Genomic DNA, 27175 nt, shown 5'->3' on the forward strand with positions numbered 1-27175 from the left:
CACCACTTAATTCTACGTGCCCGGTCAGTCGGTTGTATATCACATTTGTCTACTAGATTCAAGCTGCATTCCTTGATAACAAATACATTCTTAACTTTTAATACAACCAGATTGTGGTCGCTAAAATAGGACCTTACAACTGAATAACTAATAATTTGACTCCCATAACTGCTACTCAAAAAGATGTAATCAATTGTAGACCCACTGCCATGACCCGTGAAAGTGGGGATATCCTCGTCACACCCAGTTGGCAGCATCAACCCATTTTCAGCCAACAGGGATTCCAAAAAAGTTCCCTGTTCTGTGTGTTCAAAGTGGGTGTTCTCTTCTTCCGGGGGGGCCAAATAGAACATTGGGGGGACATTTATCCTGGCAGCCATGGACATTAAAATCTCCCATTAAAATGACAATGCATTCAGGCTCTATAGACTCCTTGAAGCTGACTAAAAAGAGTTTAACCTCAGCAGGTTGACAACCGGATGTTCCCTATCAAAGGAGTTATAAAAGTTCACAACCATTACGGTATTAGAGCCCCTGTGAGTAATTAAAACTGCAAGGCAGTAGGGGCTGCCAGTTGCTATTTCTTTATAAGTGCCCGGGATTTTAGCGGATATCAGTGTAACCAGACCGCCTCTTGCCCGCCCTCGCTTTGAGTTGACTGCTGGGAGAAAAAACGTGGTGAAGCCGTCAACTGTGAGTATGTTTTCGGTGGTCCAGGTCTCCTGCATGGCTATTATGTCCATGGTGCCTATGAGGTCCCTCCAATAAGGGTCATCTATTTTACTCCTGAGGCCCGCAATGTTCCATGTGACCAGGGAAATTCCCCGCCTTCCCATTTCATTGTCCTATTTCACACAGGATAATGTCCCGCCCTCAGTGCCCTGACCTGTGTTTAACGCTAGGTCAGTGTTTAACTCAATGTTTGACTCCTGCAAGGGCTGACTGCTTTGTGGGGCAGTGGGAGGGGTGTTTTGCAACTGTTTAATGGGTGAGCCCAATTTTTGTCAATCTACCCATTCCATAAATGACGGGCACTCATAATTGTTGAACGTTGGGACGTTAAAGTAGTTTTCTTGCCCATTCGCAATATGGTGGTCATAATGTGGGTAGCTATTTCGTGGCCCTACAGCAAACCCTCCCTGGAAAGGTATAGCTCTTCTTCTCCTGACCAGGTTCCATCCATCCTCACCGCCCTCCTCCAAACCTTGGGCTTGCACCTCCCATGGGGGGTTGAACCTCTGTCTAATTTTGTGTTCCTGTGGACCCCTTAACCAACTCCATCTTTTATCTACTTGATTCCCCTGTGAATAGAAATAAGAAAGGGGCCTGGCAGTGACCGTGCTTGCGTGATAGCGCGGAGTACCTCCACAAATGTGTTTTACCACCTGTGGGTTCTCAAAGGGGACCACGATACAGTCTCCTTGTAGGTTTTTTCTATTACCACCAACCCAAGGAGTTCTCTCCACCATTAGAATGTTACTAGGCATGTTGGCCGGTAATGGATGGTTTTTGGACAGCCAATGACATACTTTATTTTTCAGGGCCTGGTAAGATTCTACTTCAGTTGATGCAATTTCAGTGACCCCAGTCAAGATCACAACATATGGACATGCATCCGGGGGAAGATGGATGTTTCTCCGGGACTCTCTCTTATCTATTGGGGCCTGGTCCAACTTTGGAGTCAGGGGTGTGGGATCTTTGAATTTGACTTGAGGAGTTACCTTAGGTTTGGCTGGGTTCAGAGTCTGTTTAGGGTCAGGGGTCTTTGATGTGGTGCCTCCTGGATTGGAGGTGTTACCAGGGTTACTGGGCAAATTTTTTTTGGTGGTGGGGACACTTTTATCAGCTAAGGATGGCTTATTCGTTGTAGTTTTTACATGGGGTGCTTTGTTATTCAGATTGAAACTAGGGGCACTTATGTCTTTATGAATATTTTTTAGTATTGTTTCTAAGCAGCGTAACCTAACCTCAATGGGTTCCAGGAGGATTTTTAACATTTCAAAGATGTTATTATTAACCATACTGAGGCTACTTCTATCCTCACTGATTCCAACTTGGTTATTTGCCTCGCCACTTAGTTCCAAAATTTCCTCCAAGCTGCTGTCTACAACAGTATCATCTGGTAGGCTTAAGGGTAGGCCGACATTAGCCTGGTGCACTCCCCCAGTATCATTAGTATGAGCAACCAGGTTGCTACTCGTATTCGAGGGCACCGGGTCTAGATTGGTTAGATCTTGGTTATGGGTAATGTGTGCTTTTTTCCCTTTGCGAATAGTGGATTTGTTGGTCTTTTGTTTAGGAATTGCCCCCTCTTTCATACCTCTTTGATTTAAAGCATTAGCCATGGATAGGTTGTCAGTCTCATTTCCAACTGGGCACCTATCTACTAGCAAGGTGAGGTTAGGGGTTGCCTCCAAACCCTCTTGAGAACTTGGAACATCATAGCCCCCATCATTGTGTACCACTACAAGAGTGTTCGGGCCAGTTACAGTGTTAGAGGTACAAGCTTGAGCGATGAGGCCTAAAGAGGTACGCTTAGCCATGGCTAAGTCTTGAGACACCCTTCTGTCCATTAAGATAATCCCTTCATCAATTAAAGCATGGGTGCGGACAATAAAGTCATCAAGGGTACCAGTCAACTTTTTTGCTCCTGCGGCTGCCATGCTTCTGGTCTCTCGGCAGTTCATTACAGACCCTATAAGTACCCAACAGTAGAGTAGTAGGATATTTCGACTATTTTGTCGGCCTATCTCGAACAGTCAGTGTCGTGAATAGCTCCCAATAGTAAATGACATAAACGGTAGGCAAACTTACAGTTTAGATGTCCATAAATCCGTTAGGCTGGTGGCAGTCGGGCAGGGTGTATGGCCCAGGCCAGGCTCCTCAGGCCTCTGAGGGCCACAGAGGGCCCACCCTTTGCCCGGGCTTAGCCCCGCGCTTGGTCCCGCGCGCGTCCCGCTACGCGGAGGGGGCGTTACTGTTTTAAGCGCCTCTGGGCGCCTGCTTGCGCGTCACAACTGCGTGCCCCCGCAAAGGCTCCTGGGGGTTGGAGTCCCCCCGCTCAGCGGCCGCGTCGATGGTGAAAAGCGGCGGCGGTGGGGACTCTGCTCCTGCTGCTGCACCCTCGGTTGTCCTGCTGGCAGACTCGTTCTCCGCCTAGTACCCGGCAGCGTTCCACTTCCTCAGGCGTGTGCAATCCAATAAGGGTTAGTCAAATAGTTAATCTGATTCTTTTTTTTTTTTTTTTTTGAAAACCTTTATTCGAAAAAGAAGGAGATACATGCGCAGGCCCACAACCACCATGGCCGGCCGCAAAGGCAATCAATAAGAGCAAGAGAAACTTAGGCCAATCAGCAATCAGGATATTTCAAGGTACACCAGACGTGGCTGTGAGGCTCGCAACACAGGATATGAGGTTTTCATTTTTAAATTTTAGAAGAAGAGTAGGGGCTGCAACAACAAGGATATCACACCTTACATGAGAACTACACAAAAGAGACAAGGGGGACGTACCCCATTTACAGTCGGAGATAGGCTATAACTACAGCAACTATGTAATCTAGGCAGCCGCGGCGGTAAGACTGGACAATAAGCAATAGTACTGAAAGCAACATTTCTAAGTATCACCCCAGAGAGCCCACCCCCCAAAAAAACAGAGAAACAGAGGCTTGTTGAGATGCCAGAAAAAGAAAAAAGGTGTAAGACCAAGAGACAGCCAACCCTACTAAAGAGGAAGAACCCTCCCAAAGCCAGAAAAGAGCGATAGGGACCATAGAACAAAACAAACTAAAATAACAACCCCCTCCCCGCACCCGCCACCCTGCACCCCTGTAATGGCTACGGCCTAACCCACTAACAGCGTGCCTGTCGCACCGGAACTGCCCCACAGAAGGGAAAAAAGTACAAGAAGTGGAGGAGGAGAGAAACAGACACACTCCCGGGCACCCGGTATCCCCCGCCGGCAGTGACCCCCCCAAGGCACAATCATCGTCAATCAAAGCAAACATTCGGCATTATCACGGGGAGGACAGTCACCAATAAGAAACCCCCCCACCCCACCCCAGGCCGGGTGAGGTAACCAGTGCAGTCCCGGCAAAAGTGAACTGAACAATCCAAGGAAAGTAGAAGTCAACCCTGCAAGCATCACAGGGAGATCTATCGCCAAAGTCACAACAAATGCGATCAGAGGGAGCGTCTCAGCTGGTCCAAAGCAGTGGCGAGGAGCAAGAACAACTCAAAGTCGGAATCAGCCCTGACCAGTGCGAATCCGTTCCGGAGCACGCGTCAACCAAGCCACAGTCGACCAGAGACAGACAAAGCGTCCATGGCAGTCCGAGGCACTGAAGTTGGAACAAAGTCCAGACACAAAATGGCGGCCTCCATTATATAGACGGGCCGGGACGAAGAAAAATGGCAGTCCCCTTCGACAGGACCCTGAGACTCGGCATTGACTATCAGAACCTCCAGCGACGATACTCCATCGGATAGGAAACGTGAAGGGAAGACCAGGCACTGTAGCGGGTAAAGGAGAAGTGGGGCCGACTCCCAAAGGAGCGAAGTCGGGCTGCCGCTCGGGAACCTGAAAATGGCGGGTCAAATCGCTTGACTGGACCACGAACTGTTGTTCAGGTATTGCATCGTCAGTGGCCGGTCGCGAGCAGACATCATCCAAGTTTGCCGCCAGGGAGACATATGTGACAGTGAATTGTGAGCGGAGCGCCCCAATCGCTGCCATTACAGAACACAATGAATGTGCGCTATCCATCCCCTCCATCCCGGGGCCCAAAGGACGGAGGGGGACACAATCTCCAGCCCACATCGCCGGGCTCCGGGCACACATTTAGCGATCTCAACAACAGGGGCGCCCCGAGCTGGCACGCTCAACACAGTCACCGGCCGTGGGTGCCGCCCGTCAGCCCCCGGACAGGGAAACGAGGGTCAAGCCCACAGCCACAGTGACGGAGGATCGCAGCACGTCACGATGTCTCTTCTCCGGCACCATCCATCAACGAGGTCACAAGTCGAAATCGGAAAGAATTTTTCAAATCCGGAAGACCGGCCACAATCGCGGTCCCACAGCCGATGGTCATCAGTTCCCGCTCGGACAGTTCAGAAATCGAGGTCCCGGCGGCATCCCAGGAGTAGGCCGAAAATGGGACACGACATAACTCCGTCGCTGAATAAGGTAGGAAGTCCGGGACGGCACCGTTGGCATCAGGTAACCTTCATACATCCAGGCATGGGGCGTGGGTAGAGGATGAACAACAGGATAGACGAGCCGCCGGCGGAGGTCGGCGGAGCCGGGAGCTTATGCGGCCATCTTGGTTCGCGGGGTAGCTCCTCCCCCCGTTAATCTGATTCCTAATATTAATGGGGGCAATAGGCCTAGATGTTTTTTAGATATTTCTCTGTCCTTTTGGGAGGGATATTTTTACATTTCCTAAAGCGTTGTCTGTTGTGTTTGAATCTTGTTTTTGATAGCTTTGCCTCAACGTAAAAAAGAAGCATTTTTTACCTACATAGTCTGCTTTTACTATTCTGGGAAATGTAGTAGTCTGGTTCTGTAAATTCTGTAGGTAACAGTAAGGACCTCCATTGCGCTTTTCTGCAATTGTTCACTCATTGCTTCCAATTGTTAGCATTACTTAAATATTTATATGTTTTTCCCAAAAGATTCCTTGGAAATGCAGTCCACTGAGACTTCTGGAGCAGTCTTGCCAGTCTCATCACCAGAGAGAGGTTTCATGGAGCCTGCTGGTATAACTGGTTCTCTAAGAGACATTTGACTATCTTTCTGGCCACTTCTCACTTCTCCCGATTGCTACCCGGGTCTTTTTCAAAGCATCCTAGACCATGTTTCCGCTTTCTCTATAGTGTGTTGATGCATTCCACATCCCCTATAGAGCTATCATGTAGTAATCACTCAGCTCTCTTAATCCCTCCGTCTGAGGAGCTGTGTTCAGATCAGGAGCCTGTGATACACATAACCCACGCGAAGGTGTATTTACATCAGGAGCATGTTTCATGTAAGCCCGCAGTGTAGTTGTGTTTATGTCACGAGCGTGTGATATGTATATTCTGTGGATAACTCTGTATACATCACAGAGCTGCAGGAGCAGCAGAACATAAATCTGAGTCTGCGTGGAAATGAGGGCTGAATGTACATCGTTAATGCAAATTGCACTGCCAGCCTCAAGCACTTTGGCTGAAAAAATGTGACTTCCAAAATCATGATTTAATAATACTGATTAGTCACAATATTAATGCCATATGCCACCTTCGAATGGAAGCGGAGCACTTTGCTCCTCATTAGAAAAATAGGTCGGCTCTGCAACAGTGACAGAGCGACAAAAAAAGGGAGAGACGGGCTACCTGGGGAGAAAAGACGCATAAGGCAGAAAAGCTAGGAGAGAGGGGTCGGAGGAGAGAATTAGAGAGGAGAAAGAGAAGGATGGTGGCAAAAGAAAGAAGAGAGAAGCGACGGAGCAGGTTGGAAAGAGAGGAAATGAGAAGAGAACGAGAGGGGAAAAGTAGGGTAGTGCAGAAAAAGATTGAGAAAAAAAAATTGAGAAAAGAGGAAAGGGGAGGGGAAGGGACAGAAAATGATTAAGAAGAAAGAACATGGTATGAAGAAAAGAGAGAGAGAAGAGAGAAGAAGAAAAGAAGGCATGAGAGACAGATGACATGGGAAGGGGAAGAGAATGAAAGAGGAGAAAATGATGGGAGAGAAAGAGCAAGGGAGGGAGAGAGAGAGAGAGAGATGGAGACGAGAGAGTTACAGAGAAATAGCGACACATGAGATGTACAGAGAGAGAAGGAGCAGGAGAGCACCAAAACAAGAGAGTGAGCCCACAGAGAGAGAAAGCGATAGGAGAACAAGCGAGAGCATTAGAGATAGGGAACCTGGCAGAGATGGGAGGGGAGGGAGTGCTATATTTGAGCCCACGAGGGACGGCACTTACTTCCCGCATTACATATTGACAAGTGCAAGAGAATAGAAAGACAAAGGAAGAGAAACACCAAAACTGTAACAAAGGTAAATAACAGGAACCTGCGAGAGTGAGAACAAGGACAGGGAAGCGCCTGCTTGTGGATGAAAGACTAACAGCCTTTGTATTTGATGTTTATTTGCACCGGTTGCCATCCTTTGAGCAGAGCTTGGGCACTGTACTCTTTATTCCACAAATTAAGCACTAGCTAGGGGTAAAGTGAGACAGTGCTTAATTTGTTCTTGTAAGAACACAGAGGCCTTGAATCTTGGCACCTGCGTTACGAGCTATATTCAGTTTTTAATCCTGACACCGGGTAGCTGAATAAAAGTTGTATCATAGCTAACCCCGTTGCCAGTTTTAACCACTTACATCACTGCACTGCACTTCTTTAATCACACCAAGCTCTCACAGGGTTTTAGTACACCCTCCTCCTCAAATCAAAACATCCCTGAGCTCCTCCCTCGTAGTGAGTCCGCGTGTGGACTAGGTCTCTCACGCCATGAGGTACCCCCATGATGAAGCGTGACACCTCTGGTGTGTGAGGTGAACCGTCCTTAAAGGGGATGTTGATGTTGATGCACTAAGGCACATCGTGTCGCATGATAGATCTCCCTATTACTACGGACCCAGGGCTTCTTTTTGTGACGTGAATTAGTGAGTGGGGAGTTGGTTCCCACAGGTCCTAAAACCTCCTCTAGCCCCCATGTGATTCTAGGGCTTAATTTGCGCCAATGTTTGCAAAGACTCTGCCACTGCACTTGTTTTTTAACACCTGCCATTTTTATGACATTCTACCACATGATGGCACTGTCCATCTGTTTTTAGACCAAGAACATTAGCAGTTTATTTAATAATCCAATGTGTATTAAAAACGAATAATAATACCAGCTGCCCAGGCCATTCTAGCAGCTTTGAGTGACCAAGAATGTTTCGAATAGTAACATTTGTTGGTGTTTGATGAGTAGCAATTAGCGTTGGTAATGGCATTTGCCAGCCCTGGCAGGGGCAGTGATGGTCCAAGCTGCAGCGATCTCCTGGGTATATATTAGCCCTGGCAATTATTTTGTTTCCAGATTATGCACTGAGTGAGGAGATAGTCGGGGAGGAGCAACGTGGAGAGGCCAAGAGGCAACACAGAAAAAAATAGATACTGTTCCTTTCCAAGCAATTGTTTTTTTGTCCATCTACCAGTGCACTGCAAAGCAGTGTTTGTTCGAGGCAATGTATGAGCCTTCATGTTTGCTCAAGATGTCTAAATCTGACGTTCTATGTATGTGTGTGTATATCTAAATCTACATACATAGCTAAATACACATACACACCCACACACAAAAATCCATGTCAGATACATGATGTGATCTACAATAAAATAGGCATGGTGCCCTGGGTGGTATCTTCACTTACGCTGGGAAAAATAAACAGAACCCCAATGGAGCGCGGCCATGGTGGGTTTCCTTATCGAGCAAGAAAAGTTTGGGACACTCCACTGCGGCACACGCTTGATGTGATACTCGACTGAAGCATAAGGATGTGCATAATCCCATTGATACTAGTGGTCCTGATCGATTGCAGAGAAAGTCAATGACACCCCAACCATATGTGGAAGCTGATGTATAGGGAACCTGATCACATTAGAGAAATAAGCCCAGACTTACCTCCTCTGCCCTCACTGTCGGCTGGCTTGACCTGGATGGGGCGGTTCATCTGCAGAGAAAAGTGGAGAGACGTAAGTAAAGGGCTCAAGAGAACATTCGAATCTCACAAGTATCTCAGTAGAAAAGATTATATTTTGTTCAATTGTCTACTTTTCTGTTAATCCCACATAAGTGATACCACACTTCTCAGACTACCGCCAGCTTAAATCCAGGGATAGAACGAGGGTAAAGTGAAGGTAGGAACATCAGCCGGCTTTCCCTGGCATAAAATGTTCTGCATCTTACAGCAATGTTCTTATGTCATGGCTTAGATATCCTAAATGGTTCTTTTTTGAACAGGCATCCCTCCAGCGAAGGACTTATACTTACCATTAGGGAGTTGTGCCTTGTATACAAGGTCGACCTTGGAAGGAATCTTGTGCAGAGAATAACGTGACCTGATGTGATGTATTTAGAATTATGTCTTCATTGGCCAGCGATCCAACACTGCCAGAATTCAACTTGAAACCAAAAGTCGACTTGAGTTGTGTTCAACAGCGCATCGCACATTTGGCATGATGTACTATCATTCAATTTTTTTTTTAAAGTAGTTGCAATAAGTGCACCAAATTTTTGCAAATGGAACAGTATTTTGCGACAGACCCGTGTATAAATAGGTTAGTTCACAAAATATCAAATTGCAGGGGGTAGCAGAACTACCTGCCTAATTCACTCTCATTCTCCAGGTTGCAATCTGTCTCTGGCCGTCATCACAGGGATGGAGGCCTGCAGGGTACAGCAGACTACCATCCCTATGACTGCATTTAAAAGAGGATCACCTTTTTATGTTTAAAGGCAGACTGTATTCCTTTAAGGAACTGGTGATTTTTTTGTTAACTTTTTCGTTTTAGAATGCTACAGTGGGATATGATTCAGAAAACGGGGTGGTGTTTGGTCTGCCCTGTTCCCATGATGCACCGGGCCAGGGTCAGACTAATTTGCATATGGCCAAGTTCTGAGCTGGGATGGTGCAGTGAGCTAAAAAACGGTGATGGATCAAGCCCTGATCTTTGGACTGGGTAAGAGTGGTCTGCTTAATTCAGACACTCTGTTCATCACCACCCCCTTTTCTGAATCACAGTGGGATATGGGCAGTGGTTCTCCTCTAGACCTCTGCCTACTCCCCCCGAATCTGCCAACACGAATACCAAAGGGGAAGGGATCCAAAGCGGGGGCCCTTGCATTGCCAATCAGTCACCCCCTTCAAGGCGGCGGTCGGTAAATTATGTATAGTTTGCAATCACAATTGGGCTCCTAAGTCATTGATACATTCCTTTCCGAATCGGAAATAGGACGAGGATGCCTCCTTTATGCCCGTCCCTTTTTGCGATTCAGATACAATCACAAACGTCCTTTTCTTCTAAGAGGACTTTTGATTATATAGCCCTTGAGTGGTCGCAAACCCTGTGATCTTGCGGATCACAGGATTTGCAGTTGAAAAAGGGCTGTGCACATCAGGCTCATAGTTGCTATCTCTGTGGGATACAGGAACCACAATGGCAACTATAGAATTGCTACTGTGAACCTGTAGTAGACACTGTGGGTACTACTGATACCAACAGGAGTAACATACATCTCTTATAAGTATCGACCCTGTATGCACCTGTTTGACTCCTTTGCAATACTTTCTGAATTCCATTGGTGTCATTTATGCATGTTAGAGGACAAAAGCATACATTTATGCATTTGTTCCAAACCCTGCGTATCAAGAGCAGGTCTTGGCAACAGATTATATGTCTTCTTTGTTCATTGGAACGGTCTGCTATCTCAGGAAACAATACCAGATGCCAGATTATAACTGGGAATCCAGTAGTGCTCCAGAAGATAATTTAAAGGGAAGGGGAAAAACAGAGCCCTAAAAAACCTTCCAGCTTACCAGGCCAAGCAACAATATGAAGAGCAACCAGGTGAAACTGAAGGAGACAGAGAATCCAGAGTCCAGTGAGCGAACACTCTAGCAGAAACAATTGTGACACAACTGGACTCAAATGGACCCCCTCTTTATGGTGTCAAACAGAAGCGATAACATTTAGGAGTGGTTCGGCCATCTTGGATTAGAAACGATTTCGCCATAAACTTGATAAAACATTATTCAAAATACATTAGAGTACTCAATACATCAATGTAGTTTAGATAAAAATCAGTAGCAAGAACAGAAAATACCCAGAATTCTCTGTACTGGATCAGATGGAGCCGCATGCACAGAGAATAGAAAATGGCCTCCTCAAGTGCGCGGCTGAGTCCCCATAGCCGGGTTGAGGCAGGCATGACATGAGGTGGCAGAACCCGAAGACCCAATGAAGGCTGAGTAAGCTGACGCCCAAGGGCAGTTAATATTATTAGATTTAATTAAAAGTTGAGTTTAATAAAGTGAAATACATAGTCATTTGTATTAAAAGTTTAAAAAAGTAATTTATTTTTTAATAAGTTAACTATTACTTTTTAAATGAATAACATATTTACAGCATTTCTTTATGAATTTTGCATAATTCTATAGACTGAGGAAGACAAAAGAATGTAATTATTTTAACATTATTTCAAGCTGGTGTGTTATGTTGGTAAATTAAGTCCCTGCCCCCATTGTTTTTGGTGGGATTGTGCTGCAATTCCTTATATTAGTGGGCATATGTCGTGCTAGACTTCCTCCAAGGCTGGTCTGGAGTATATTTTCTACTGTTGTGTTACCTTTAGGGCAGTAATACCTTTAGAAGTGTGGTTTGTGAACAGCAATCGTCTTGTTCTTTTGTGGGTGGGAATTTGTATTGGTGAGTCCCTCCCTAAACTGCTACTAATCCCTCCCTAAACCCCTCCTTACTCCTCCCTACCCCCTCCTTATCCCTCCCTAAACCTCTCCTATTTAATAGATGTTTCATTTCCCATAACTCCCTCCCAAATTTAGTACTAAGTAGTAAACTTACATGTCCATAAATCTCCCTACAAAAAATATAGGAGAGGGGGAGCAGAGATTTTCACCTGTCGGTTTTTTAATTGCATTTTGTAGGAATTAAGTAGTAAAACTGTACTACTACTTTATGTATAACAAACTGGCCTTTGTGAATTTGACCCTTTGTGTACAGGACACCGCCAGTTTATAAGAAAGACCTTTATCTATATATTGGGTGGGGGGTGCTCAGTTTTATATCCTCCTTTCAATTCATACTGCCTGCCACTCATCCCTAAAGCCAGAGGGGCTCAAAGAAGACCTCAGTTGAGGCCTAGCATCGAGGTACCTCCTCCCTATGCTCTTCTCCCCTACATCAGGTACCAATCCTCTTTGATTGCTCCTCCTGCCCGCCCAGTCAGCCACGCTAACACCAGACAGTCTCAGATGCACACTGAGATTGTGGGCAGCAGCAGCGGCTCCTCCACAATGGCGGAGAAGCATCGCCCTTCTGGCTTAAAGACAGCAGCTGAAAAATAAAATGATATTTTATTATCAAATCGTTTTTCAGGCTCTGGCTGAGCGATGTGTGCGTAGGAAAGGGTCTGGCCTTGTCAGATGGGGAGGAGTGGTGGGCCCTTAATAAGTGCGCATGTCAGTCAGCCCGGCAGCCTGAGTTGCGCACTTATGTTTTTTCAACCCAGTTGTATTCTACAGCACGGTGGAGAAACGGCAGACTCCCTATGCCTGAACGAGCGTTTAACCAGCCCACCCAGGTCAATCTCGGTGCTGCTCTCATAGCATGGGAGCAGCATCTGGATTGAATGGGGAGTCTGTCCCAGGGACTGCCAGGAGCAGCAGGAGAGCAGAGGAGCACCGAGGTGCGACGTGGGCAGCATCCGGTACGTTTAATTTTTTTTATTAATACTTCAATCCCCCCGCCACTGCCACTGGCCTGCCGCCCACCACTGCATGTTGTAACAGTGCAACAATGTCTCAACTGGGGATCATTTAACTAGGGCAGTTAAATAAGTAGGATGCATCATAAAAAAATGGTAGAAGAGGGAGAAAGGAGACTACAACGGGAGAATTATATACAGTAAGTGGTTGTAAATTGGGTAAAGTCAATTGATCACTACAGCCCCAAAGTTCTGTGCTGGGTAGTCGACGGTGTTTCAACCTGATTGATTTCTGGTCATCATCAGAACATATGGTCACTTATTTTCAACAATAGTGCTGTATAGGGAGAGAAGAAGAGAAGGGGAGAGGTGTAAGCGGATAAGTAGCCTGTAGGAAGGAAGGTAAAATAAGTCCCAGAGTAGGTGTAGTTACCTGAGGACCGCAGGAAAACAATTTAATTGGGGCGGCCAAGGGTCCAACTGTTGAAGAGAGATAGTCTTCAGAGTATTACGAGAAATAAAGCAAGTAATGGCAGCGCGGAAATCAATCACAGAACAACTGTGGGGAGGAGGAAAGGCATGTAAGAGGGGTAATGGTGTGCTCAGGAAGACAGTAACTGATGCGGGCAAGGAGGGGGAGTCGGGGATTATCTCGGAAACTGAAGAGGGGAGGGCAGGAGGAAGGAGTTCTGGTGAGATCCAGGAGGCAGGGGCGGCCTTAGGCATGTGCAAGCTGTGCACTTGCACAGGGCCACCGAACCCCAGGGGCTTCCACGCCAATATATATACTTAATATAATAATCCTCTGAGGATGGATGCATATTTGCGTGGTGGCCCCTTGCAGGGATTTGGCAGCCTCTGGCTCTGTTCCACTTCCAAACACCCTGACCCCCACCTCTTCACTGGCCTCCGTGCTCTGCCCCTGCCGGGCCCCCTCTTCCGGGGCCTCCTACCTACGCTCCCTGCCCAGGGCCGCCATGAGCCTAGAGCCACCCCTGCCAGGAGGTATCTGAGTACAAGGTCTGGTCTGGCCAATCTATGGGAAGATAAAGGTATAAGCGCAGGCACGTTTGCAAGACGGTGCTGAAATGCAGGACGGTGTCCAAATTGCAGCAAAGGTGGCCGGATAACACCAGTGCTACCTGTGAGAGGCCGTGGACAGAACTGGAATCAATCCGGGGTGGTAAACAAGGTGGCGTGTGTAAGCACTGTCACAAGCGAGCCGATGAGTCGGGCGGGGGGAGGAAGCAATCCTGTCAATTACAGTGCGGAGGACGAGTGAAGTGTCAGTAGCCGGTGCGTGGGAGTTAGGGGTCAATCTATGGCCAGGGATTAGAGCGCCTGATTATGTATAGAAAAAATTGTAGAAAAAAGGCTAGAGCGGGCGCGAGGCGGAATCCTGGGTACCCCTGGGGGACTAGGCGATATCTAATGGAAAGAAACACCGAAAGTAGGGTGTTCGTGGCGGCAGTGCATCAGAAGTAGAGAAAACACAGTATACCAAATAGTGACAGAGGAGCCAAATTATTAAAGGAAAAGAGAAATGAAATACAATTTAAAGAACTAGTCTGTATAGAATCACGTAGGTAAATTCAGCTAAATTACTGTACTCAACAAGGCAATGACACGGAGCGTATCAGAAAAGTTAGGCAATTTAGAGCATGACTGGATTACGCTGGAGTACACGCGTACAATGCATGACAACAGTGAATTGTGTAAACATTTAGGTGAATTAGACAAAAAGAATTAAACACAAAAGCAATATGAAACAAGTTAAACAAGGTAGTTGACTTATGGTTCATGGCAAGTATGAAGATAGCAAAGACAACCTGGAAAATCGTTTAAGGCAGAAATTCTCTGTTTAAAAAATTACGGTTATACATTGTGTGACGTCCGCATTATTACATACTGGTATATTGAGCTATCAGGGACACAAAGGATAGGCAGCAAAGGAATCCAGTAGGATGACTGTCAAAACATCAACCAGCAATATGTTTAATGGACAGTCAGAGTGAGGATGGTATCCTGGCTGTGCACGCATAACACATGTGTGTATGTAGCCCCATGAAGGTCGGAAGTAGACAAAAAGGCAGGAAGGGTTAGAAGAGTTAAGGTCCAGTGAGGAAAGTGTTGCATTTGTCCAGGGAGTTTAGTCCATTGTCGGGCTATCTAGCGGCATTCGCATTTGTTCAGTAGAAGTTGTAAATTTCCACCACGGATAGGGAGTACTGGGCGGTCAATTACTTGCCATGTGAGATCTATTTCAGAATGTTTTTTTTCGTTGAAGTGTCCAACCAGAGTGGTGCTGTATCAACGTTACATGTTATGCGGCTTTGGTGCTGAAAAATCTGCTGTTTCACCATCTGAGTTGTCTGGCCGATGTATAGTAGATTGCAGGGGCAACATATTGCGTAGATGATGTTCGTGGTTCGGCAGTTAGAGAAGTGTCTGAGGTGATAAGTATGGCCCTACGGCGACAAATTCCTTGGTATTGGAAGTCAGATTGCATGCTAGGCAGGTTGGGCCTTGAAGCGGCTGATGATAGGTGGGAGACCCCACTTGGAGGTCACTAATTGTGTACCCTTTTCCGTTTCGGGCCATGTAATGGCATGTACCAGTTTATCTGCAATATTGGTGCCTCTCTTGTAGAAGAAGAAAGGAGGTACCTTGAAGGTGGGCTAATGCCGCAGTATAGTCCAGTTTTTTGGACCACCTTACTCCCACCCTCGTCGCCATTATGGAATCTTAAATGAAGAGCTACGCCCATTGAAGTAGAGTAATTCTTTATTACAAACGGAGCGCCGGGGTAACACTGCTGCTCTCCGTGAAGCGGTCGGCGCCAATGAATAGAAATGGCCGCCTTCCCTTCGCGTGACGCGTTTCCTGTTCCGCCTAGCGGAACACTAGTGCGCTAACGCAAGTGCGTTACCACACTGACCTTATTACTGGAAGGACAGTGGGTAGATTCTCCTGTTATCTTTGCCTCGACACTGCATATTGGCAGCAGTTGCGACTGGTGGGAAGGGCCTGTTGAGCACGCCTCCATCCTCCGCATGCCTCTCCCGGTACTTCATGCTAGATCCCCTGCCTTCTTTCACTCTTCCTCCACTCAAAAGAATATATCGAAATTTCAAATGCAACAGATGCATGATAACGTTTTTACTTTTGGTTTGCTTTTTTTTCCTACCAGTTTGTTTCCCCTCCCTGCAAACCCGGATATTTCTGATAAAATGTGCTTGCGCTGTGAAGTGCTGTTTGCGAATATCCACTACATTTAGAATTTAGATTTCTGTTATCACTCCTTTGGCATACCATTTGGCACGCCCTCTTGTTTAAATTAGACAAAGATGTATCTAATGTGCATGATTGAGTACATCACGCACATACACGTAAAAATGCACACCTTTGTGAATGAGGACAATTATGCTTTTTCTCAAGCATAATACTGATTTACAACTCGATAAATAAATCATTTATGAATTGGGCTCTCGTACCTTAAACTGGAAATTTAAAGAGCATGACGCCCCAGCAGCAAACTGAGAACAGTATAAGATGTAATTGTTTTTTGTTTATTGTAGGTTGCGTTTGTAAAAGCCTCACATAAAAAGCTATGCTTTAAAAACTCAGCAATAAAATTAAACAATTAGACTACAATCTGTTCAAAGGAAACATTACAAGTCACAGATACCTCTGAAGTGTGCCATTTCTCAGAACAATTCAGCCATAACAAAAGCAATCCTGTTAAAAATCACTTTCATTTAAAATCTCTGAGCTTCTGTACTAATTGGCAACGACGTAAAGTTAAACTTATGTAACCAGACAAACATTGCTGTTAGTAGCTGTCTGACCGAATTCTACGCATGAGAAGAAGCACTTTACACTTTATAGGTAGGCCTCAGGCTCCCATTACACATATGTCGTTCAAGCCGCCAAAGGGATCAGTTAATACAAATGCACTTGTATTGCTAGCCTCTGGTGTGCAATGCTGAACAGAAACCGTATGCAGAGCCCAATGTAAACGCAAATACACTCAGATCTAAGCATCTTGACTTGGCCCCCTCGCTTGCATGACCCCCAAGGGGGTCCCAAGCTGAGACAGAAACCTTACGAAGAGCCCAATGCAGACACAAATACAGCCACTCCTTGCATCTTTCCTTGCCCCTCCTACTGGTATAATCAACCCCACCCCCGTCCCCAGGCTCCCAAACCTGAGATAGAAACCTTACGCAGAGCCCAATGCAGGCACAAATACAGCCACTCTTAGCATCTTTCCTTGCCCCCCCCTACTGGTATAACCAACCCCATCCCCCGTCTCCAGGCTACCAAACCTGAGATAGAAACCTTACGCCGAGCCATATGTACACACACATACTACCACATCCTAGCAGCTTGCCTTGGACCCTTTATCCCATAACCCCACCGGGCTCCAAAGCTGAGACAGAGGCCTAACACAGAGCTAATTGAAAACACAAATCCAGCCAACTCCTGGCATCTTTCCTTGGCCTGCTCACTGGGCCCGCTGGGCGAGAATACCAGTTAAGGACCCCTCAGCGAGGCCTTTAGTAGTACAAAAGGAGATCTGGGTGCGGTTACTAAGGTAGAGAGGAAGAGCAGGGTTACCTCTGGAATGTAAAAGAGAGGATGAGAAACTGGATATGTTTAAGGTGCACAATGGAGGTGCCTTGTTAATAAAAGAGAAATATGGTGCAGACCTGTTTCTCTAGGAGGCGGAGGTTATAGGGTATCAAACCACATGTGTTAAGGCCCACAGCAGAAAGGCAAGGAAGGTGAACATGCAAATATACCCCTCCCAAGAAAAGGTGTCAGATAGACATCTCTACTACCTTGAAAAAACACACGAATATTACTACTTATAGGAGTTTTCACCGTAAGTTGTGAAAACTGCTATAAAAATAGGAGCGATCAAGGAAGGAGGTAATCTTATGGTAAACCACCCAACACTATAACTAGAGACATCCAACCTCTGGGGGAAACACACAAACAGAACACAATCAGATGTATGGACCAATTGGACGTGGTGAAGAATACTTCTTGGATCAGAGCAGCAGAAGAATAGAGCGGTTCGTTCATTGTTGTGGGAGAACCCTACATAGCCCCTGACGGGACGCAAGGGCTGATTTATTGCCTCGTGTACCAGGGACTATCAGGGAATGCAGTAGCCTTGTTATGCTTCCCATTCCCTAGGTAAGCAAGGCCTTATTTCATAGCCAAATGCATTTTGGGAGGTAACACAAAACTCAGCATATACTGGTATTGCCAGTTGTGCTATTACCTTCATATTCCCAGTTCCGCTCCTTAGAATGAGGGATTACGTAGTAATACTGTGTGTTTTCCCCCACTCTAGGCGGTAGTATTAATCAACCAATCAGGTTTCTAGTAGAGTCGACTACTCACCCGTAAGTGTCTCAAGGTGCTGGGTAAGGTGGATTTGCAGTTCAGTTGAAGAGCCAGATCTTGCAGCCCCTCCTCATTTGAGGCAACAGAGATGTAGAGGCAGGGAGTACCAATGAGATAGGAGAAGGCTCTTCTTTCACTCGTGGTCTTGCAGAACCTTCGGATGGTGGCCAGGGCAAGTTGGGCAGAGCGAAGATGTCTGACTCAAAATGCGTGAATTTCTTTCTACACAAATTTCTCCAGTTTCATCTGGCCAAATTACTACTTTCAATCCTAATTTGAGCTTAAATTCCTGTTTCTATCTAAATCATGATTACCGTCCCATTTAGAATCAGAGTCTGAATATTTTTTTCTTAGGTATTGTTTGATCTGGGGTGTCTAGTTGGCAGAGGTAGGTTACAATGTCCAAATAGGGACCCTTGCTTCTAGTCAGGGTAAGGGGGATACACTCTTTAGCTAACCCCTGTTCACCCCCTTGGTAGCTTGGCACAAGCAGACAGACTTATCAAAGGCAATGTGTAAAGTATTTGTACCAACACTCACAGTAACACAGTGAAAACACCACAAATGGACTCCACACCAGTTTAGAAAATTAAAGTATCTTTATCTAACCTACACAAGACCTAAACAACAAAAATCCAACATACACAAAAATCCAACATACACAGTACTAGGGTTTGCGTTAAAATAATCCACACTTGTGTCACGTTTAGCCCAAAGTACCTGTATATGCAACAAAAGTTCCAAATGGAAGCTGCAGCGTTGAAAAACAAGCTATGTGTCACTCTGAGAGCCTTGGGAGGCGGTGCGACAGCCACGCTAGACACAGCTGGCGTGTTGCGACGAATCCGGTCTGTATGTGGAGGGATGCAATACCTTGTATGGATTCCGGTGCGCAGGTACCGGAGGAAGCGTCTCACACAGGCACGATGCAACGATCTTCGGGACGGCGACAATCTCAGGTGCTGCCGCGATGCGCGGCGCAGTGTCGATCTTCTCCTCTCGTGGCCCCTCGATGCGAAGGCTCTGCGACGATGTTCGCAGCGACGTGATGCGATCCGTGAGCAAGCGGTGCAGCGATCTTACCCAGCGATGACAGGTTCTGCGACGATACTCACAGCGACAGGAATGTTCCCGTACCGGGGCGATGCTTTCTGCAAGCGAATGATGCGTCGGTTCTTGCAGCGGCAACAGACGCTGCGACGATCTCGATCTTCTTGGCGGCGGGAATTTCCTCGCACTGTCGGGGATGCGCTCCGCAAGCGAGCAATGCGTGAAAATTGCAGATCTTCTTTTCTACTTGTCCAGCACCCCAAACAGCAGGCACAACTTCCAGAGGCCCCACAAGTGGCTCAAGCACTCTAGGAAGGTCAGAACTCACTCAGCAGAGTTCTGGGGGGGAAGCTGGGGGTGAAGTCCTTTTGTTCCAGGGACTTCTTAACGGGAGGCCAGCTCTCCTCGGGCCTATGGAGATCTCTTCAAGCAAGGGGACACAGCAACAGCAAAGTCCTTCCACTCTCCTTGGCAGCAAAGCAACTGCAGGTCAGCCCACAAACCCACAGCAGGACAGTCCATCTTCTTCAGTCTTTCAGCTTTCTCCTTGGCAGAGGTTCCTTCTTCATTACAGGTTGTTCTACGTTTTTTTTGTAGTCTGGGTAGCCCTTTTTATACCAGTCTTTCCTTTGTTCTCTGGAGGCAGAGAGGCCTTTTCTTAGTCAGAACCAGTTCTGGAGCACGTTGTTTTCCTGACTACTTCTTTCCTTTCAGAGAGACGGGCAGGATTGTCAGCCGCCCAGCAGGAGGTGGAGCCAGCATTGTGGAAGGCAGGCACAGCCCTACTCAGGCTCAGGTGCTAATCCCTCCCACCACTCAAGATGCACATACAGCTATTCAGCCTAGGGCTGACTCATCCAGCCTCCTGGGGGCTCCCCAGCCCCTGTCACCCATAAACCAGACAGCCAATTTACAAACAGGCCAAGGCACACAGAAAGGTCAGACAAGAAAACAGCCACTTTCTAAAAGTGCTGTTTTCAAACATAGGATTTAAAAACCGTCCTTCCTAAAAGATGTGTTATTAAATTCTGATTTCAGGGATATCAGACTTTAATTTTCGATCTTGCTCCTATGGGAAGATATGCAGGTAAACATTATACACAGTATTTCCCATTATAGCCTATGGGCAAGATAGCCTTTCAATAGTGAAAAATGAAATTGGCAGTATTTCACTATCGGAGCATGTCACCTAACATCAGTACATGCTCTACCTTTCACATACACTGTACCCTGCCCAGGGGGGTACCTTGGGCCTTTCATAGGAGTGTCCAATGTGTATAGAAAAGGAAGGGTTAGGCCTGGCCAGCGTGGACACTGGTCAGGTCAGCATGGCAGTTAGCTTCTGCACACAGGCACTGCGGTGGCAGGCCTGAGACACCATTTTAGGGGTACTCCTGTGGGTGGCACAATCAGTGCTGCAGGCCCACTAGTAGCATTTGAATAACCAGCCCTGGCACACTCAGTGCACTTTACTAGGGACCTACTGATAAGACAAATATGGCAATCATGGATAGCCAATCATAATAACAATTTATACAGAGAGCATATGCACTTTAGCACTGATCAGCAGTGGTAAAGTGCCCAGAGTCCTATTGCCAACAACCACAGGTCAGGAAAAAAAGTTTGGGGATAAACCTGCAAAAAGGGCCATTTCCAACAGGTATGTAATACATTCTAAGATGTTTATAAGAAACAGCATTATGAGTGATCATATGTGCTACACTGTATTAAATGACAATCTGTCCTGATAAAAGCAGCATTTCTAAAGTATCAATTGGAGGAGTGCTGCTTACAAAAAATGCAATACAGATTTGTTTTACATAAGGGATATGTCAAGCTTTCCCAAATGTATCAACAATAGATTAAAAAAGAGTTTGTTTACATCAATGCGTATAAGCCTAATCACACATTTCTTTTCAAACCTTTTGAATACTCTGTGCCGTCCCTTATAATCAAGTGCCAGTATTTGTTTATATTGTGATCTCCAAGTGCTGCTTTTGCTTCTTAACTGGAATGATATTTATATAAAGAATACTGAGGACACAATCTTGTTGTCAGACAATATGTAGGCCAGGATAGTCTGGTGCTGTACCATCAATACAGTGTTATTGTTTTAGTCAGCTGCTTGACTTCCCCAGCCTCAGAGGTGGGAGAGGACAGTTGTCTACATATTCAATTACTCACAGAAGGTCGGTTGTCTGCCTGTCACTTGTGCACAGGGTGGAACAGTACCAGTGAACACTAGAAAGAATATAAGAAGTTGAAACCCTGACCTCAAGATTCAGACCTTGCGCCCCAGACATCCATTCTTTAGTCATAGGATCAAGGTTGTTTCGGAAGTGGCAAGAGATTTTGTTTCACAACATATTTTAGATTATTGGTCTTATAAACGTGCATTAACACAAGCCATTTGAGTACCGATTGCTGCACGAGGATCCCTCTGTTAATTATCACAGTATGTGCCCCTTCTAAATGGTGGTGCAACCTGCTTTTTGGAAAGGTTTTACCATATACCCTGAGTGGCTGAGCGTAAGCCCTCACAGCAGCAATGTTCAAATTAGTTGGGCTGAGTAGAACCCTTATATAAAGAATCTGAGATGTATTCTTCCAATTACACAATACAATATACCTCAGGAAAAAGAGATCTCTTAATCAACCAGTGACCAAGTGTGTCCCTGACAGTCTTAGCATAACTGGACAATAGCCGGCTTGGATTGCTGGTATTATCAAAGTGGAGCAAACTGTAAGAATGGGTGTATAGACCAAGGACAGATGTATCTGAGAATACAAACATTTTGGGGGAGAAAATAAAGTATACTCCCTTTCATTCGCCTCTGGGTTACAGGGAGGGTGGTGGTTAGATGTTACCAATTTAGTGTGGAATATGCAGTTAACTCCCACAGTACAGGGGAGATTAACAGTAATTGATATGAGCATCTTAATAGAATTGGATTGTCTCTACTGGGACAATACGCTGCACAGAATGTAGGTACATAAAATATCAGAGCAACTTCCAAGCCAACCTCCAACCAGTCTCCAGTTTCCACTGGCAAGACAGGGCCATTGAAAAAACAGTAGAAACTCAAATGAACTTGATGTTAGAAAAGGACTGTCTCCTTGTCTGTCACCAATAGGGCTTCTGAGCAGATTTCACCAATCTTACAACTTCTGAATGCAGTTCATAAATTTAAAAAAAGAGTTGACACATGAAGTTTTTTCATTGTGCTGCTGGCTGCCTTTGACAGGGTTTGATCAGTTAAGTTCTAGAACATCACATGGGTTTCATAGAAACTGTAATCAAATGGTTTACCTCTTTCCTAAAGTACAAACTAGAAACAATAGGTGACCACACCTCACATTTAGCAAAAATGTACTGCAGAGCTCCCAAAGATTACTTTTAGGTCTTACTCTTTTTAAGATGTGCATGGTTTCTCTTGAACAAATTAAGACAGATTCTGGTGTCAATCTATACAAATATGCTGATGACACATACTTAAAGATGTCAAACATGCAAGACATTGGCATCCTAGAGAGATGCCTTGCTGTACTGTAAACCTGAAAGATAACTTCCTCTTCCTACATACAGAACCCTAGTCAACATCTCTTGACACAAGCAAGAAAAATCAATTCAGCTTTTTTGAGCTTGTTAGACCCAAATAGGCTCTCTACTTCTCACAATCAACTCATCTCCTAACAACCTAACGAAAGATGCCCATTTCAACTGAGAGTGCCTAAAAAAAATAAAAAAGATCACTGCCAAATATCTCAAAATGGCGCGCAGTGTACTTGTTGCCAGAATCAATTTCGGAAATGCAATTCTAGCTGTTCTTCCGATGTCTCACCTAACTAAACTCAGAGCTGATCGATCGTTGTAACCGCGCCAACCAGCATCGGCCGACTGACTTTATTGAATAGATGGGTGACCAAGGATAACAGGATTTGCACTTGTAGGAAGATTGACTGAGACTAAGAACCATTGAGTGACCCATGGGCACTCTATTCACCCCCTCTAAGACCCACGATTAGGCAGTTGGTCTGTTTCAGATGCATATGTGGTCATGTCTGTGCGATTATGTGGTGCTCAAATGTTTTCTGCACGTGTCCCTCCCTACCCCCACAGCTGCTTTGTGCCTTCCTCATCCCCCTCGCCCTCCATCCTACGCTTCGGTGGAGGAATGATACCGACACTGGACAAGCCCACCTCCATTTTTCAAGTGGGTGGTGGGAGAGCCATTACTATGCTGCAGTTTTGTTTGTTTATTCCCTGTTTAGTGTCAGGCCATTACCCTAGTGGTTTCATTTTCTACATTTTTATGTTCCGTAATATTTGCAAAATGTGAATAAAGAAATGTAAAAAAAAGCCTACACTCAGAGCAGTTTTACATTTGGTGGCAAGGCTTGCTCAAATATTCTTAGGCAAGAGCTTCAAGCTTCATGGATTACCTGATGCCATCATCCTAGACAGAGGACTCAATTTGTTGATAATTTTTCAAAGATTTGATGAACACGAATGCATGTGATATTTGTATAGTTCGAACCAATAAGAAAAGGCATCAAAGTATGGTACAGGGTCAATGGCAGGAATACAGTCAATGATGATAGGAGAGGTAGGGGGTATTTATTTATTTATTTATTTATTTTCGTAATTTTTATAGCGCAACAAATACCCTGGGGTGTCTCGGCGCTGTGGAGCTACTGGGGTCAGTGATCCTTTTACTGGTTAAATAACCAAGTTTTTAGGAGCCTGCGGAAGCTCATCAGGTTAGGGGCAGATTTGATGGACTGTGGCAAAAGATTCCAGAGTTTTGGGGTGGCCACCAAGAAACGTCTATCTCCCCAGGTGGCGGTTCTTGTACGTGGCACAGTGAGGAGGTTGGTATTGACCGATCTTAATTGCCGTCTAGGAATATATGGCTGAAAGGCTTCCGTCAGGAACCTGGGTCCTATGTTGTGTACTGCCTTATATGCAATACAGAGGGCCTTGAATTTGATGCGGCTCTCAACTCTCAGCCAGTGGAGTTGACGAATGCCAAGAGTGGTAGAATTGCGGCGAGGAATGCTCAGGAGAATCCTGGCTGCCGCATTCTGAATGGATTGCAGCTTTGTTATGACTCGCTTCTGGGTGTGGAGAAGGAGAGCGTTTCCGTAATCCATTTTGGAGAAGACTAAGGTAGAAACCAAAGTCTTCCCAGCTGAGGGAGGGAGATAAGGCAGCAGCTTCTTTATCTTTTTCAGGATAAAGAATGAAGACGACACAACCTTGTTTGTATGCAGGTCGAAGACCATCTTGCTGTCAAAAATGACTCCCAGGTTTCTGGCTTTTTCCACTGGGACAGGTGGGTGGCCGAGCTTTTCCGGCCACCAGTTAGTCGACCATTCTGGAGAGAGTTTTCCAAAGGTCATAACCTCGGTCTTGTCCGAGTTGAGTCTAAGACAATTAGAGGCCATCCAGGTACTGACCTCAAGCATAGCTTTCTGAAAGTTGGCTGCCACTGTGCAGCCGTCCTTGTGAATGCCCAGGACCAGCTGGGTATCATCTGCATAAGATGTTAACCGTATTCCATATTCCTTGATTACCCTCGCTAAGTCCGCTACATAAATGTTAAATAACATGGGACTTAGCGAGGAACCTTGTGGGACTCCACAAGGAAGTGCAGAGATGGGTGAATAGAAATCTCCCAGCCTTACAGTCTGGGTACGGTCTGCCAGGAAAGATGAAATGAGATCCTTGGCCGGACCGTTTATGCCCAGAGCTGTGACACGGTCGACTAAGGTGGCATGGTCGACCTTGTCAAAGGCCGCTGACAAATCCAAAAGGATGAGGACAGCCGCCCCCCCCCTGATCCATGATTGCCATGATCTCGTCAGAGGCCTTAATCAGGGCGGTCTCTGTCCCATGCCCTTTCCTGAAGCCAAACTGCGTTTCGTCGAGAAGTTGGTGGGTCTCAACGAACTCTGAAAGCTGTCTGTTCATAATGGATTCGCATACTTTGGCGGCGAAGGGTAGACAGGCAATGGGTCTATAGCTGACGACGGCTGTGGGGTCTAGGGAGGGTTTCTTCAGAAGGGGTTTTATAACAGCCTTCTTCCATATGCTTGGAAATTGGCCTTTCGTCGAGAAGTTGGTGGGTCTCAACGAACTCTGAAAGCTGTCTGTTCATAATGGATTCGCATACTTTGGCGTCGAGAAGTTGGTGGGTCTCAACGAACTCTGAAAGCTGTCTGTTCATAATGGATTCGCATACTTTGGCGGCGAAGGGTAGACAGGCAATGGGTCTATAGCTGACGACGGCTGTGGGGTCTAGGGAGGGTTTCTTCAGAAGGGGTTTTATAACAGCCTTCTTCCATATGCTTGGAAATTGGCCTTTCGTCGAGAAGTTGGTGGGTCTCAACGAACTCTGAAAGCTGTCTGTTCATAATGGATTCGCATACTTTGGCGTCGAGAAGTTGGTGGGTCTCAACGAACTCTGAAAGCTGTCTGTTCATAATGGATTTGCATACTTTGGCGGCGAAGGGTAGACAGGCAATGGGTCTATAGCTGACGACGGCTGTGGGGTCTAGGGAGGGTTTCTTCAGAAGGGGTTTTATAACAGCCTTCTTCCATATGCTTGGAAATTGGCCTGTCTGAAATGCAGTGTTGCAGATCTGCATGAGGGGGCGTGAGATCACCTCAGTGAGTTTTTGCATCACAGAAGGGGGGCAAGGGTCCAAAGGGGAACCAGATTTAGTAGATGAGATGAGAGTGATAACGTCATCAAGAGAGGCAGGTGAGAAACATAAAAAAGAGTCGTCATTATGATGAGAAAGTACCTCTTTCACACTACCACCTCTGTGTTCAGTTTTGGTATCCCCTTCAAATGAAGCATATATATCTGCCACCTTTTTGGTGAAGAAGGTGGATAAATCGTTACAAAAGGTCTGTGAGGGCTCTACCCCAGGGCCAGAGGGGGGGGTGGACAGGGTCGTAACAACGGAGAACAGCTCCCTGGCAGAGTTGGCAGCGGTTTCAATTTGTGCCGAGAAAAAGACCGTTTTTCGGGCCACTATTGCCTTTTTGTAAATCGTAAGGGCATCTTTATAAATTTGTCTGGCTATGGGGCAGTAAGATTTTCTCCAGCGCCTCTCTAGATTTCTACAATGTTGGCGATGAAGTCTTAAATCTTCATTATACCAGGCAGCCGAAGGCGATGCTCTGTTAGGTCTCGGGAGTTTCTCCGGGGCCACTAGATCGGCGGCACTTCGGATCCAATCTTGGAAATCTGTAGCTGATAATGCTGAAGAATTTCCTCCTTGAGGAAGGGAGGAGGCAAGGGAATCTAGCAACTGAGGAATGTCCGCGTTTTTCCAAGCACGCGTCCCCACCCTAGTTCGGGGTCTCGGAAATGAAGGATGTGAGGGTTGTATGTTTTGTTGAAATATAATAGCCCTGTGGTCTGACCACGTGATGGGAATAATGTCCAGTACCGAGATGTCAGGATCATTGGTGAACAGACCATCAAGGGTGTGTCCAGCTTGATGTGTTATGCCCATAACTAATTGGTGAAGTCCTAAATTGGAGAGGTCAGTCGTTAGTTGAATAGTATCAAAATTATCCTTCTCTTCCAGATGGAAATTAAAATCTCCAAGTATCGTGTAGTTTTCTGAGCCGACAACATTGTCATTTAGGTCGGAAAGAGTGGAGAGAAAGGCGCTACGAGGACCTGGGGGTCTGTATAATATTATACCCTTTAGGGCTTGCTTGGAGTTAATGTTAATCGCAAAGGCAGCTGACTCACAATTTCCAGAATTTATAGGGTCGAGTGTTGTCCGGTATTTATCCTTGTAGATAATAGCGAGACCACCACCTCTTCCAATGGGCCTATCATGTCTAGCAACGCTATAACCATCTGGGATAGCGTCGCAAAAATCCGGACCTGAGCCGGCATCTGCCCATGTCTCAGTAGCGAACAGTAGATCTAGATTATGAGCGATGATGAACTCCTTGATGTAAAAACTGTGGCAAGGGAGTGAGCGCGTGTTGATAAGCGCAGCTCGACAGCCATGCGGGGGACCATTGTCTGCAGCGTAGGGCGAGACATAATTAGGATCTAGATGGGCTAGAGGGTGGGAATGAGGAAGTTGGTAGCCACAGCCTGGACAAGGGGGGGGCTAGTGTCCCTCCCAACAGTAAGAGAGGCGGGGGTACAATCCTGATGGGTGTTACCAGGATTCAGCTCTCTTAGGTGCAGAGATGAGTACAGC

At 46.1% G+C, this 27175-nt stretch overlaps 1 protein-coding gene across 1 annotated transcript in view; it reads right to left on the minus strand.

Annotated features, from left to right (window-relative positions):
* Positions 1-27175, minus strand: part of CELF6 (CUGBP Elav-like family member 6) — a 675122-nt gene that overhangs the window by 161980 nt on the left and 485967 nt on the right. Inside the window, exon 3 of the mRNA XM_086959242.1 lies at positions 8648-8696. Within this exon, the coding sequence (XP_086815368.1) occupies positions 8648-8696 (49 nt within the window). The remainder of the gene's footprint in view (positions 1-8647; positions 8697-27175) is intronic.

This window comes from Lissotriton vulgaris, chromosome 2_2 (genome assembly GCF_964263255.1).
Source record: "Lissotriton vulgaris chromosome 2_2, aLisVul1.2, whole genome shotgun sequence".
Lineage (NCBI taxonomy): Eukaryota > Metazoa > Chordata > Amphibia > Caudata > Salamandridae > Lissotriton > Lissotriton vulgaris.